Source organism: Porites lutea, chromosome 11, assembly GCF_958299795.1.
Source record: "Porites lutea chromosome 11, jaPorLute2.1, whole genome shotgun sequence".
Lineage (NCBI taxonomy): Eukaryota > Metazoa > Cnidaria > Anthozoa > Scleractinia > Poritidae > Porites > Porites lutea.
The window spans coordinates 26,370,067-26,383,908 of NC_133211.1; the positions used below are offsets into that span (position 1 = coordinate 26,370,067).

The following is a 13,842-nucleotide window of genomic DNA, read 5'->3' on the forward strand; positions in this document are numbered from 1 at the left end:
CTTGCTTTCTCGTATTTTACAGGCCAACACAGCCGTACGCATGCTGCACTGTGCCGATTTTCCGAACTAAATCGGTTGTTTCTTCCTAACCGAACTGTGATGTCATTTCGAGGGGAAATTTTTATCTGCAGTCGGCCCGGGGGACAAGTTCTAATCACACCTCCCACTCAATATAAAAATAGAAGAAAACAGGAAATATGCAGCCGGTCCTGTTTTTGTACATTAACTAAACCGCAAATAGCTTGCTAACTCCCTTTCAGATCCTTTCACCTACAGAGTCATGGCCATTCAAATTATAGAAACTTCTTTTGGTAATATATATTTTCAGTGCATGATGCAGTGACTTCGTTTTTCAGTATCACAAAAGAGAATTTTGAATTTTCTTAAGTTGTGCCTCGCGGCGCTTCAAGTGTGTAAGGATTAATAACCCTGCTTTTTATATAGGGTGAAAATTTATCGCCCGTCTAAATATCACACCACTTTGGGAGTATAGCCCAAGGCACCCTTATTCTTTGATACACCTCATTCATGTTCACTGAAAAACAGTGGGGTCGACGACAAGTAATCGATCAGTCTGTCCTGTTACTGAGCAGTCTTTCAAGGAATCTTTGAGAAACTATAACAAATCAAAATACTTTCAAATCCGCTATTATTTTTCACCTCTCTATCCGTCTGAGTTTGTACCGAAATTATCTTAGAAGCGCATGGTGCAAATGTCGAATTCAGCTGCCAGTGATTTAGAAAAATGTTCAGGCGGGAAACCGCAGCTCGCGACGTTATATTTTATTGCCAAATAAGTAGTTGTTTTGTTCGTTTTCTACAAACTAATAAGCATTATTTTGGTATTTTAGAATCTAGTGAGTAAAGTACTCATGGTAAGGCCACACGAACTGGGGATTTTTTTCTTCCTAAAACCGTATCGTTTGAGTTAAGACAGGGATCCCTGACTGACAACTCTGTGTGCATTAGAAACTGATACGGTAGATTGCATTCTACAAATGTTTGTTATCACATACCCTGCGAGGTTGTGGTTTCAGTGTAATGTACACAGTCATTATCATTATTAAGGTATGTATCCAAAACTAAAGACTTAACTTCCACCCGTAAAAAAGATTCCATAATAAAAGAACACTTCGACACACTGTCAATTAAAGAAAAGCGAGATAGTGGATCACTTTTGGAATATGTATAACATGTCTAGCTGTAAGACTGCTTGGCTAAACCTTGTAACAGTGTTGAGGATCGAAAGGAAACAAATCTAACAAAAATTAATGTTAACTTTATGAACCGCCTGATCGCAGGTTAAGACAAACCTTGCCGTAGTGAATCATGCATCCTTCTTGCGCATTCACCCGAGTTCAGAGAACTGGGCGTTAGTTCGGAAGAGGTCTTTCATCTCTTAGTATGGTACAAAGGAAAAAGGATAGGAAATCTTGTTACTATTACTTCCTATTTTCAGGTATTTTCAAATTTGTTGCTGGAATATTCATTACCTACGTGTTAATGTAATCGCATTACAATTATGTATAAGTTTACAATACTTGTTTTTATGGGCAATTGAACGATAAGAAGGAAAAGGTCAAGCTATATAGTAGGCGGGATTACGAGGAGCATCTTTTTCAGGAAAACAGTCAATGATGCTTATGTAAACCATTTAAAAGGAAGTATCAAATGTAACTGGTAGCACCATTTTATAAGAAGACTAAGAAACTCGTCTGTGTGCTATGATTGTTTGTTTTGTGGGGTGAAACGGCTTAGTTGGATGTAATATAACATGTAGAACGGCCGTTATTTGTTCGCGTTTTTCAAGTGAGCGAAGGCAAGCCAGCGAGGGCGCAAGACACGCGCCACGTCGCGCCTCTTGCCTGCTCTGCAGACTAGATGTAATATCTCATGAAGTCTAGCAGAGGGAAAGTATTTTAGTACTACGCCCTTCTCTGATTTCGGACATAGAATCTAACATTGCCTCCTACACTGATCGATCCGCCGGCATACAACATCGTAACAGTGACGATATAAACACCAATCGTGAAGGATCAATAAAAACGACAGTTTTCTAAAGAATCCATAGCGGTGAGGCTGTGGTTTCCTCTTCTCTATAATTTTGTCTGGAGTACTTAAAATATTTTAGTCAGGGTGGATAATTAGATTGATTCGTTTGACCGCAGAGTTCACCAAAAGAAAGAGTAAAAGAACTTTGAGAATGATGTTTCCACTACTACAAGGTATTAGGTCCTTTTAACAAAAGCCTATAGGAAATACCGTAACAGATAAGTTAAATAACTGACTTTTATGGGAGAAGCTTCCTATCAAAAATATTTTAATCATCATGATTATGTTGGGAAGAAAATGCTAGACTCGAGCTCAAAAAATAGTGCATTTTAAGATGTTACTTCTCTGGAAAGATCTTTATTTATACAAAGTTTAAGATGACTATGTGGTGAGAAAGTTGGATTATCATTGCCATCTTTTCTTTAATGAATGTAAAATTTAAAATCATTAACTGAGCCACTTAATTTCTTCGCAGTCCTTCCAACTGTACAACCGGACAAAATAGATCGATTTTTCATCGGGTTTGAACGAAACTCCAACGATCGCCAGCATTTCCGACCGCACCACGATCGTGGTACGGGGGCGCATCGTTATAATGTTTGGCGGCGTAAGGCGAACGCACCACACCCTGTTTATGAAGTATTTTGCCTCGGGGTAATTTATTTCACCTTCATAGAGAATAAAAAGAGCATCTACACCTCGTATCAGTCAATTCAAACCTCGACAAGAAAACTGAGCAACTCGAAAAACTGAACATACTTCAAGAGACAGGGACCAAGATCATCGTGTTTCTATGATGGATTCTCAAGTTATAGGTGTTTTATTCGTTGTGCTCGCTTCTGCTGCTTTTTCATCGGCGATACGTAAGTTTTTTTCTTTACTTTGACTTGTTCCCTTGAAGCGACCCTTATTGTTTTAGCGCGTAAAACTGATGTTCAAAATTCTTTGATGTCCCAACTATGATAACGTGCTTTGAAGAATTTTGTTACGGACAACGCTTTTAATGTTTACCAAGTTTTGATCTCAATCCTGGTTTATTCTTTATTTCGCGTGATGTTTAGTACGGTTTTCAACGCACATAAAGTTTTAATGACTCTATAAACTATACGCATTGATAGTTAAACTATAACTGAAAACAGGCGTGTCCTGGCTGGCGTAGCTGGCCAGATGACATATTGTTTAACAGGACAGTAAGCAATGCTAAACTGGAAGTATTTTTATTATCTCACAGTGTGCGAGGACCGTATGGCAACAAGAACATGTCAGTATTTTGTGAGACTGTATCGCGCCAGGAGCATTGATGTCTGCACGTGGAAACATATGACAACTAACTGCGCATTGACTTGCAAAGTTTGTGGTAAGATATCAAAAAAAAAAAGTAATAAAAGTAATTAGGGCAATCGTCGAAATTGTCTTGAATAATAGCTGGGCTCACTGATAAGCCTCTTAAACTTAAGCCAGTCTAAACGGTTCAGGTCAAGAAAATTAAGCAATTAACCTTGCCTTAAAAATAGCAGGTTTTAATAATAAAAAAAAAGAAAACGGAAATGATTATCGGGGTATTTTGGAAAAGTTCTTTTCAGTTACAGGTGTGGCTCTTGGCCCTTTATTACACCTGCCCCCAGTGGCCTAAGTAAAATATTTCGAGAATTGACCGTGCTATCAATTGGTCTTGCGTAAGATACGCCTTGATTTTATAAAATTCCCTTGCCGGCAATCGGGCGTGTACTTTCTACCTGAAAACTAGAAAAAAAAAGACGACATGAGAAGAGAGAGAGATCAAACCGAAGATGTATGTAGGAAGATATGGAATGATCATTGCAGGGTATATATATTTCCATAAAGCACGCTCTATAAGCCAAGACTTCCCGTACTCTTGGGATAAATTCCCCACTCCATGTAGAAGGAATGGGGAGTGAGGCGCAACCATCTCTGGGATCCTTTAGCTTTGGGTCCGAACAAACCACGTTATTTATGAGTAGTTAATGGTTGCTTTCAATTGAATACCATCGACCAGTCATAAAAACTAACGCTTGTCCACCCGAACGATCCCAAACAGCGCTGCACCCAAAGCTTATACCCATTCTCCATAGAGATTCTGAAGACCCACGTAACGAAAACTATTGAACAAGTGTGGAGGTAGTAAGATGCTCATTTGTGGCTAATGTAGTTATCACTTTGCTCATGGCTACGCTTTTACGTGTTTTATACAGAATCTAAACCGAGATGCGCTACAGCAGCCAGCAAATACGGCTGTTGCTGGGACAACAAAACAGAAGCGCAATCATTTAACGGTGAAGGCTGTCCCGGTAAGGAAAAACGCTTAATATACCATTATCTACAGAAACTAGTACACACTAGTTATATAGCATCCTCGGAGACCCAGTGGGGTCGGCGTAACCGTTACTTAATTAATTAAAAGTTAACTATTAAATAGTAGGTAAGCAGCAATTAAGAAAAGTCGTACACAGTAAAACTCTGAAAAAAGCACTATATTTGACCTGTTGCACTTGAAAGGTTCTTTTAATAATTAGGCAAAAAAGTTCAGATTTGTTGGGATTAGTTTTAGTCTTGTAAAATATGGTTGGAGCACATGTAATGCTTTATCAGAAAGTGTGCTAAACGTGATACAGTTTTTCGACACCAGTAAGGGTAAACGTCTGTTACCAAAATAGAGGAACCTGTGAAACAACAACAACAACAACAAGACACTGCAAATGTCGAAGATTTTTAGCGCGGATGATAAGATAGAAATCTAATACTGGGGTTTCTTTATTATGTTAGATCGATCGGTTATTGAATCTGAATTGAAATATGATGTTTGGTGTATTTTTAACAGAATGTAAAGATAACTACCCAAGCTACTGCAAACTTCGTATTTCAAGATTTTCCAAAGAAAAAGCCTGCAACGAACGTGGAAGACAAATGTGCCCGAGAAGTTGTGAAGTTTGCAGTAAGTCAGAGTACTATTAAACCATTAAAAAAGTTGGATAGTTTCTTTCGATCGCTCTCTCCGGAGAAATGCAAAAAGATGAGAACCGGAAAAAGTCTCCTTTCCCGGGGGGGAATACTCGCAGGAATTCTTTTTTCCCCCGGTTCTTCAAAACCTTATCCTATTTCTGATCAAATGGTTCTGAGCAGAATCCTTTTGATTTTTTTTTTTTTTATTGGATTTTTGATAAATGATACTCAAATCAGTGTTAGCTTTATCCCCTTCATAGACTAGCGTAAATCAGAGGATTTACTTATATATCATGACAGTTAAAGTCAAGAGAGGACCTGAAGTACAAAACACTTACATTTACCAGCGGACATGCCTGGTTTTGATTGCTTTGTGTTTACAATCACTTATACAAGAGTACTGTTGACATGTTAACTTCTCAATCTATGCAGAAATAAAGGCCTCGGCACAAGCCCGGCCAGACTGCCTTGACTCACCATACGGGTGTTGTTGGGACCTTACAGCTGCCACGGGACCAGATGGAGCCGGATGCACAGGTGAATAGAAAAATGGTCAAAAATCATTCTTATATGTGGCACTCCTAACAAGGATGGTATTTGTTGCCCTTAAGAGTTTAAGAACTAAAAAGTATAAACATAAAACAAAATGTAGCAGGGGTCAGAGCAGTCAATTTTTGGTAGAACGCAGAGCGACAATCGAACGCCGAATGACTCTCCAGTTTGATCATTCATTAAGAAGCAGAAGGAATCCAGTTTCGGTCAAGTTCGCCAGCTTGTATAATGACAATAAATGGAACTTAACTCACTCACTTTGCTCCTAGCCCTAATTTAATCACTAAACTTCAGGTCATTCGGCGGTCAATGGCCGAGCAAACACGTTTTTGCCACAATCACACCAGTGACCAAAAATCTGTGCCATCAAAATGTTTCAACCAAAATAAATTTTAGCTGGAAAGTAACCAAGGTCTGTGGATGTTAGCGTCAAGAATTTCAGACTTTCAACGTTTAATTCAAGATACGTGTTGTTAACTGAAAAGCATATTTACTGATTCCGTCCTATTTCTTTGCAGTTTGTCGAAATCTGTATGGAAGAATGTGTAATTTGTTTGAAGACTACTGTGAACAAGAAGCATACAAATATGTCAAAGCAAGTGTAGTAGAGAAATACCGATACAGCTGCCCAGTGAAGTGCGGGCGGTGTAGAGAGGGTGAAACCAAGTTGGATGTTGCGACATTCTTCCTTAATAGTAAGTACATCTTATCCCTTTGCTTACAAAACAGTCATAAACACCTCTCATGAAGGCCGAATAGCAAGGAAAAAACAAGGCTTGAGTCTGTTTCATAGAGTTTTCGTTCACTGTAATCTTTTAAAGCGTACATGAGCCGAGAAATAAAGTTTGATTATTAAAAGATTTTAAACATGCCTGTATGCAAATTAACAAGCTTCGCAATTATTTTTTCCCATTGTAAACTGGTCTCAAATCTATATTTTTGTCGATCAGGACGGGTAATAGGGCACGAGGGTGGATGGGTCAGCCAAAAATGTTTCTGATTGTCAACTGAGCTCGTCAGGTTCATCAGAGCCGATCGCTCATTGTGCTTTTTTAACTGACATTTTTATTTCTCCTCTTCCTAGGACGGTTCTAAAAGGAACAGATTTTGATTTAACATATCCATGACTGTTCAAACTAACAAACAAGACTGTGCGGGCGACCGGCGCTCCAGAAGTAAAAGCCACCAAGTGCATTCAAGAACGATCGAAGAGAAAGATAGAAATGTAGTCCTTTCGCCAAGTGTTACATCAGCCAGACAGAAAATATCAGACTTTTCTCACGATGAGAAGGCTGCATCAATAATTATGAATTTGCATTATGCTGTCAGTTATTACTAGATATTTATTGTGACTGTAAGTAATGTTTGTTTATTGCAAAATAAAATGTTTTTTTGCAAGGAGGATCAAAATGCTTTGGGGTGATTTGACTTTGAAAGGTTTTTGTTTTACTTCTTTGCAAGAAAAAGGTTGCGGATCCTGGTGTATCCCAATCAGGGAAAGTTTTGTAAACAAAAAAAATGAAGATTTAGGGAAACAGAAACGTGTAAAAGCTAACGAAACAATGTTCCGACGTTTCGACCTTCTGAACGTGCAAACCGTGCCGCTTAAGTTTTGGCCAACTGTATTTTTCTTTCATGCATATTTAGGTTACTTTAACTCCTTTTGAACTCGCATTTATTTCCATCCTTGATAAAGGCACCTTGTCGCCGAAACGTGGTAGCATTATTTCGTTAGTTTTAAGAAGTAAAGAAGCCGTAATATTGATTACAACAAATTCTGGCACAATAACATCCTCCAAGCTGTAAGCCTTACTTATTTACTTTTTATTTTGCACCTTAGAGTAGCTTTTAATTTTCAAGAGAAAGAGACCAATTTTTTTGCGGTCTATTAGTTTCTAGTCTAGTAGCTTGTAGCCCTCCACGCAAACGTTCTAAGGTCTCTAAGGGGCTTGTCTCCTGTTCCGGCGAGGATTACGTGAAGAGCCAAAGGGAGGTGGAGGTTAAGCAGCCTGCAAAAACGCAACGGATCCTGCCGTCTCTCGACTAGCCTGTGTCAACCTACCACTGCCACGCCCTCATCAGCTGACACAGGCTACCTTTTTCCCCCACTTTGGAGCCTAAAGCACGTGGCTTACCATTTTCCCCGGCGCGCTTTATTTAATTTCTCTCTCCAGGCTCCCTAGAGACCTCTGCGGAGAGAGAGCGAGATAGACGGGAGGGTGAGACTCGCCCGCTTCGCTCGCGTAAGACTCTTACGCCACGCTTTACCGATTGCTCTACTGATTTTGAGAAAAAAAAACCCGACTGTTTTGCAGTCTAAGCCGAGCGAGATAAGCGAGAAGTGCCAGAGAGGGATGATGGGAACGAGTGTAAAGCGCGAGAGGGAAGTGACGCTTTTCCTCCCCTTCCATCACTCCCTTCGTCCCTGCTCTCCTTAATAATTAACTCAAATATCCCCCAGTGAACGCGAGCGGCTGGCGGCGAGGCAAGTAAGGGAAAACTGAAAAATTTATGGGTAACACATGCAGTGATTCCAGGCCTTGATACCCGTCCCTGTCACGAGAAGAATCTGTTCAGTAGACTTCCTCTCTGCTGATGCTCGTAAACTGCGCGTAGATATAGTGATTTGTTGATCAACGCTTGTGAATGATATGCTCAGACAAAAGTAACATACCTAAAAAACTTTTAAAGTCACAAATAAACCAGATATTTTCTAATATTTATTTATTTACACTGTATTATCGGTAATAGACCAATTTCAATATAGTAAAAGTTATACTTGGCTTCGAGGCTTGGGGTTTAATTCAAAGAAATTGAGCAATGAGTTTCAGGGATGAATAAAAATTAATTGTTTTCTTTTGCCTTATTCCCCTAAGCCTGACAGAGCTAAGTTTAAATTATTGGTCTTTTGTCCAAGAACAAAATATACAAATAGTGGACTTATGAACTGTTAAGGTTTTTTTTTCACGACGCATCAGATGAAAGATGCGCAATCGCAATCCATTTTCTGGTCACATCTTGTGTTATCGATTAGAACAAGTTGTTGCTAACTTAACGTAATTGTCAGTTACTTCTTAATCCACAAAACGAGGTCCTTTTTGTTAAATGTTGATTCCTGTCTTTTTGATAACTTCCTCCAGTCTGATACCCTCGTTTTCTAGAACATTATGCAGCTAAAAACCCAAAAAAAAAGATAGAATAAAACACGATTACATTAATTGAGGATTGCCTATCTAGAAATGCATCATAGATTCGTCAAGGGAACCCCCTTTAAGTAGATTGGAGGAGCTTCAAAGGCAAGCAAGTTATCGTCGTGTTTTTGAACCAGGGCTCAAAAGTCCCGTGGTGCCTGCTGCTTTATTCACTTGCTGCAAGTTCTACTTTACAGGCAGTCTTCAAGCACTTCACGATCCGGCATACTGTATGCAATTATTATATGTAATTCGGGCGGGGGATGGGAGTAGCCTCGGATTAATCCGTTTTGTATAAGTTGATAAAAACCATTTAAGATGGGTTAAGAAATAAGGATATAATTACCTTGACACTGAATAGCCGAGGGGATTTTTACTGCTGCCGGCCTAGCCATCAATTATGACAAAATTGTGTTGTTCACTGCTCGGTCTGCGATTACACGCCTTACAAGTTCTAGGGCAGATGTCTTTCATAAGTTTTTCGATTTCTCCACCAGCGTTACACCAATCTTTGTTTTCTGTGCAAAGATCTTCCACCTGATCTTGGCAATCTAAAGAAGGAAAAAGAAGAAAATAATGAAAATCAGGCAAAATCTGAAAATGTATATCGTCTGAGATGGTAAAGACTCGACTTTTTAATAACGCCAAAAGGGGTTCATAGGTTAAACCTGCGAAACTTTAATTCTTTTAAACACCTTTTGAGTCCTTTCATTTGCTTCTCAAGATAGTTACGCACCATCTACCCGCCTAACATATGAAGAGAATTAGAAGACCCGTTTTTTTGTAGGAACAGATTGATCTTATAACAGTATTTCTGAGAAAATTGTTATTCAGTCATGATCAGTCACACAAGCGGCGTGGAAGATTGGAAATCCGAGTACTCCCAATATGAGTCGAACCAATGACTTCCTAGTGACTAATTCAGATGCTCTACCACTGAGCTAAAGGAGACTTGTGAGAGCTAAGGCCACTATTACTGTTACAAAAAAGATAATTTAGTCTGGATCTGGAAGCTATTGCACGTTGTTAAGTCTGTTTGGTGAACCAAGCATTAGTGGGCATGAGTAAAGTGAAAAAGGAGGCCCTAAATTCTCAGAGCGACCGTAAGGAAAACCGCAACGACGAAGGCGGGTAGATCAGCTTATTCGAGGCAGGGCGCTTTTTCGAGGTTGGGTGCTTAATCGAATACATACGGCACTTGAATTGCTAACATGTTGATTACCTAGAAGAGAGTAATAAGCAAATGATCAAGTTACCACTTTCGCCAGGTGTGCAGAATCCACATGTGGCTGGACAGGCAAACTGAACAGTCTCCTGTATGTTTCTATCGGTTGAGTTGCAGGCTTCCACGCCATAGAAGTTCATGATCCTTCGACAAAGTCGTCTGTCCTCACACGTGTGAACTACAAGGAAGAGTGGCTAACGGTTAGTAGGCGAACTGAGTGTCCATTGCTCGTGACGCTGATACGAAAATGTCGGGGATGCTAATGATATCGCTTAGGGATGTACACTATCTCAGTCAGGATGTTCAGGACCTGAGGCTCAATAACAAAGGTTTATTAAGGAGGCTCCCCACCGAAGTCCAACCCCTAGCCTTACCCTTTTATATACCATTTTAACTGAAAAGGTGCCCCTTTCGTCTACAGTCTATAAATGGTACCCCTTTTACATAGCTAATGATAAGAATAAATCGCCAACTGAACACGAAGTCTCCTTATCACTTTCGTGTAACGTTTAATAAATTTAAATGATATAACCGTAAGGAGCGTTTTTTCGAGGAATTTTGATTAAGGACTAAATACTTTAATGAAAGATTTTCCTACCCAACTCGTGAATTCTATACTCCTCAATATACCTAAAGACTAAAAAATGTACCCCCTTTCAAGCGGAGCCTTCCCGTATAGGCCATCACAAGGGTCCTCCCTCCGGGGTTCAGGACTGAAGCCAATGTTTTTACCAATAAAGGTATCAGTTAGGAATTATGCGGAAAGAAATGTCGGCATAATACTACTTGAAGTGTGGTCTCCTTCTGGTGAGGGGTCGGGTCGAATTCTAAGGACAAGTTTCTAAGTTGCACGTCTAATAGAAATATGACACCTGATCTCTTCATTGCAGCCACGCCCCCCGGGGGGGGTACTCCAATAAATTCGGATAGGTGGGTGCCGCCCCTCCCGCCGAAATCCATGTCTAAGATCACTAGCGGAGCTTTTCAAATCTTTGGGCAAAAATCCGGTCATCAACTAAGCACAAAAACAAAAAAAGCCATGCAAATTCTATCACAGTATAGTGCTAACATTAGAGGCGATAAATAAAAATTTTAAAACTGAGGTGGGGGTCAGTGAATGTGGCAATCACTACTCTTATCCTTTAACCAAAATCCATTTTCTCCTTTTAGTAACATTAAGGCCGTCTGGAAAAGGAAATGATCTTGATGGTTTATCAACTCTCTCGTCATCAGCACCTTAGGAAATGTATGAAGAACATCGTTGAGGTATGCTGGTACAACTAGAAATTTGAGGGTCAGGGTTGAGTTAAGTCAGTCAAGATAACCGAACCTTCCGCACGTAAAACTTCAACCAAATGCACGAAGAGCATTTCCTAAAAAGTCACCTCAAAGCAAAGCCACAGTAACTCACAGCTAAGGAAAGTTGAAAAACCAAGCAACATTAAATTTAGACATGTTTCATCCGAGCCAACTTCCGGAGCTTGATCTTCAATGCATATTAGTTAGGACATCAGCAAAGTATTTTAAGAGGTATGTGTCACGTTTTTTTTTTTTTTTTCTCTGTAGAATAAACGGAAGAAACAAAAGACATAAGCAACGATAAGTTTATAGCCATATATCCATGTTTCTAAAGCCCATGTTCAAGTGAAAGCAGGGCCGAACCGTAATGATCGGTTAAATAGCCGTGCATAGCAGACAGATAAGACTATCAATAACTGCTATTAGAGAGTTTTCAACAATGATGGAATGAAAACAACTTTAAGATGCCAATATGTACCAGACACTGCCAGACGACGAAAAGGTACGAGATTCAGATGTTTATAATGAATGCGCTCTAGCGCCTTTGTGGGGGTAATTTCAACACTAAAATAGAGCGAATTAAGGTTAAGACTATGAAAAATGATCGTAATTACGTTCGAGAAACTACGGTCTTATTTCTTCCCTATATAAGGCCGAATGTAAACAGCTTATCTGTGAAGACCACTTGAAAAAGTTGGTGTCTTAAACACCGATATTTTCTTACTCAGCTTGTTTAATGTTCACAAATATAAAGAAGGATATAACTGATACCTTTTATGGTTTGGACATTAATACGAGCTAATACGTATTTAAAAGAAAACTGAATAAAACCGCGGAAAGGAAAAAGCTTGGCTTGTTGTTTTTAATAAAATCTTGGAATTGGTATTAAGTAACCAAATGAGGGGGTCCCTAAGATACTTTGTCTGCCTCGGGGCAGTATTGGCATTTTGATCGATGCGTTTAAGCCAAGGGATGGAAAAGGCATTTCTAGAGACATCGTAAATGGAACTAAAGGCTGAAAGCAATCGTAAGAAGTTGGAATCGATTTGCTTCATTAATTCAGGAAATAGAAGCTGTTACATTCTTTACTAAACGTTCGAGGCGTGGACAAAACGGCTAACAGCTGAGCTCCTGCTTGATCACGCAAGGTTAACACAACAATGCCCTTCTAATCCCTAAACCGGTAATCCTTTAAATTTGCGGACAAACTATGCATGTACAAACTATGCGTCTTACCTTCCGACACTGCTGAAGGCCCGTGCTCAGAGATTTTCCCTGCTGCATGTCTTCCTACATAGATGCTGGATGACAGGACTAAATTCCAACTCAATAGCGCTTGCATGGCTAAAACGATGAAATGCATCTTTGTTAACCCTCTCGAGACCATGTTCGATGATTTGTGTGACGTTTAGCTACGACTTGAGATGCAGTTGCTCGTTTCGTGTTTCTCTCTGCTCCTCTCCGTCTCGATCTGACTGACTCGTCTCATGGTGACTGGACATTTTATAGAAGCGGCACGTCACCAGAAGGCGTGACCTTTCAACAGGCGTGCAAGATTCACTTCATACCGAGAATTACTTGACAAGACCTCTGGACATCCAATCCTTTTACGGGCTTTTCATAGCAAATAAAAAGTGTACAAATCTCTAAAACATTTTTTGGAGAAAGGCTGCTAATCTAAAAACATCACAGGAACTATTTGCTGCGGATGTGCACGGAATCATCCCGGCTGGATTGGAATAACATCATTGCATGACTGCTTGGCGGCTTTGCTGTGGGTCAAAACACAATAATATCTGGATATCATTTGGAATCACGATCATTTACACATTTAATTTACTAAATTACTTGTATCAGATCCGATAAACTAAATGACCCCTGTTAAATTCCTCTTCTTCTCGGCTTCTGTCTCTCAGGATTGCGTTGTTTTTCGTTTTCATTTCCTGTCGGCTGTTCGTGATGACTCCCCGGTAACTAATTAGGCCATTTGTGACGGATAGTTAGTCCATACGCACCACCGGGAAGATTTAGTCACACGATTAAATGTTACAAATTCCTCCGATATATCTAAACCTCTGTCTGTGTGTCTGACACGGTCCCTTTGAAACCAAATCAGGTCCTGCACGATTATTTACTTTATAAGCCAACAACTGGTTATGTTAAGCGATTGTCCACGCACTGCCTCCAGTCAACAATTATAAAGAAAAATAAAGGCCAAATTTCTTTTTCAGCTTTTTGCTTTGTTTGTCTTTTCGCCTGCTTCATAAATTAATGACACCTATTTTGATTTTATTTACATTTGCATTGTCCCTAATTAACACTTTTGGCTGTAAATACTGTGACAGGTGAGGTAAAATTATTTGTTAATGTCGGAAAGATTGATTAATAGATAATGTTAATTTGAAAATTGTAAAATCGACGATGTTCGAAAGAGTCTCAACCGACGTTCCGGTAATGTTGCCTTCTATATTCAGGGTACAAGACTAAATACTGTTAAAAGATCTTAAAAAGTTCGGCGTCGATTTTACAATTTTCAAATTAAAATTAACTAAATATGATAAT

At 39.5% G+C, this 13,842-nt stretch overlaps 2 protein-coding genes across 2 annotated transcripts; one reads left to right on the plus strand and one right to left on the minus strand.

Annotated features, from left to right (window-relative positions):
* Positions 1-2,779: 2,779 nt before the first annotated feature.
* Positions 2,780-6,972, plus strand: LOC140952554 (uncharacterized). The gene is made up of 7 exons (XM_073401979.1): positions 2,780-2,915; positions 3,284-3,409; positions 4,266-4,361; positions 4,892-5,005; positions 5,446-5,550; positions 6,084-6,260; positions 6,650-6,972. Exons 1-7 carry the CDS (start codon positions 2,846-2,848, stop codon positions 6,658-6,660), a joined length of 699 nt encoding a protein of 232 aa, XP_073258080.1. The 5' UTR covers positions 2,780-2,845; the 3' UTR covers positions 6,661-6,972.
* Positions 6,973-8,278: 1,306 nt separating this feature from the next.
* LOC140952168 (uncharacterized) lies at positions 8,279-12,758 on the minus strand. Its single transcript, XM_073401590.1, has 4 exons — positions 12,517-12,758; positions 10,013-10,159; positions 9,101-9,307; positions 8,279-8,744 (listed from the first exon to the last, which is right to left on the minus strand). Exons 1-3 carry the CDS (start codon positions 12,665-12,667, stop codon positions 9,144-9,146), a joined length of 462 nt encoding a protein of 153 aa, XP_073257691.1. The 5' UTR covers positions 12,668-12,758; the 3' UTR covers positions 8,279-8,744; positions 9,101-9,143.
* Between the last annotated feature and the right edge of the window lie 1,084 nt (positions 12,759-13,842).

Bases quoted from the DNA above. Each gene is read 5' to 3' on its own strand.
- LOC140952554 (XM_073401979.1), top strand. From the start codon at position 2,846: ATGATGGATTCTCAAGTTATAGGTGTTTTATTCGTTGTGCTCGCTTCT. The intron at 2,916-3,283 runs GTAAGTTTTTTT...ATTATCTCACAG, and splicing joins TGCTTTTTCATCGGCGATAC to TGTGCGAGGACCGTATGGCA. The intron at 5,551-6,083 runs GTGAATAGAAAA...ATTTCTTTGCAG, and splicing joins AGATGGAGCCGGATGCACAG to TTTGTCGAAATCTGTATGGA.
- LOC140952168 (XM_073401590.1), bottom strand. From the start codon at position 12,667: ATGGTCTCGAGAGGGTTAACAAAGATGCATTTCATCGTTTTAGCCATG. The intron at 10,160-12,516 runs GTAAGACGCATA...TCTTCCTTGTAG, and splicing joins GCCTTCAGCAGTGTCGGAAG to TTCACACGTGTGAGGACAGA. The intron at 9,308-10,012 runs GTAACTTGATCA...TTCCTTCTTTAG, and splicing joins CTGCACACCTGGCGAAAGTG to ATTGCCAAGATCAGGTGGAA.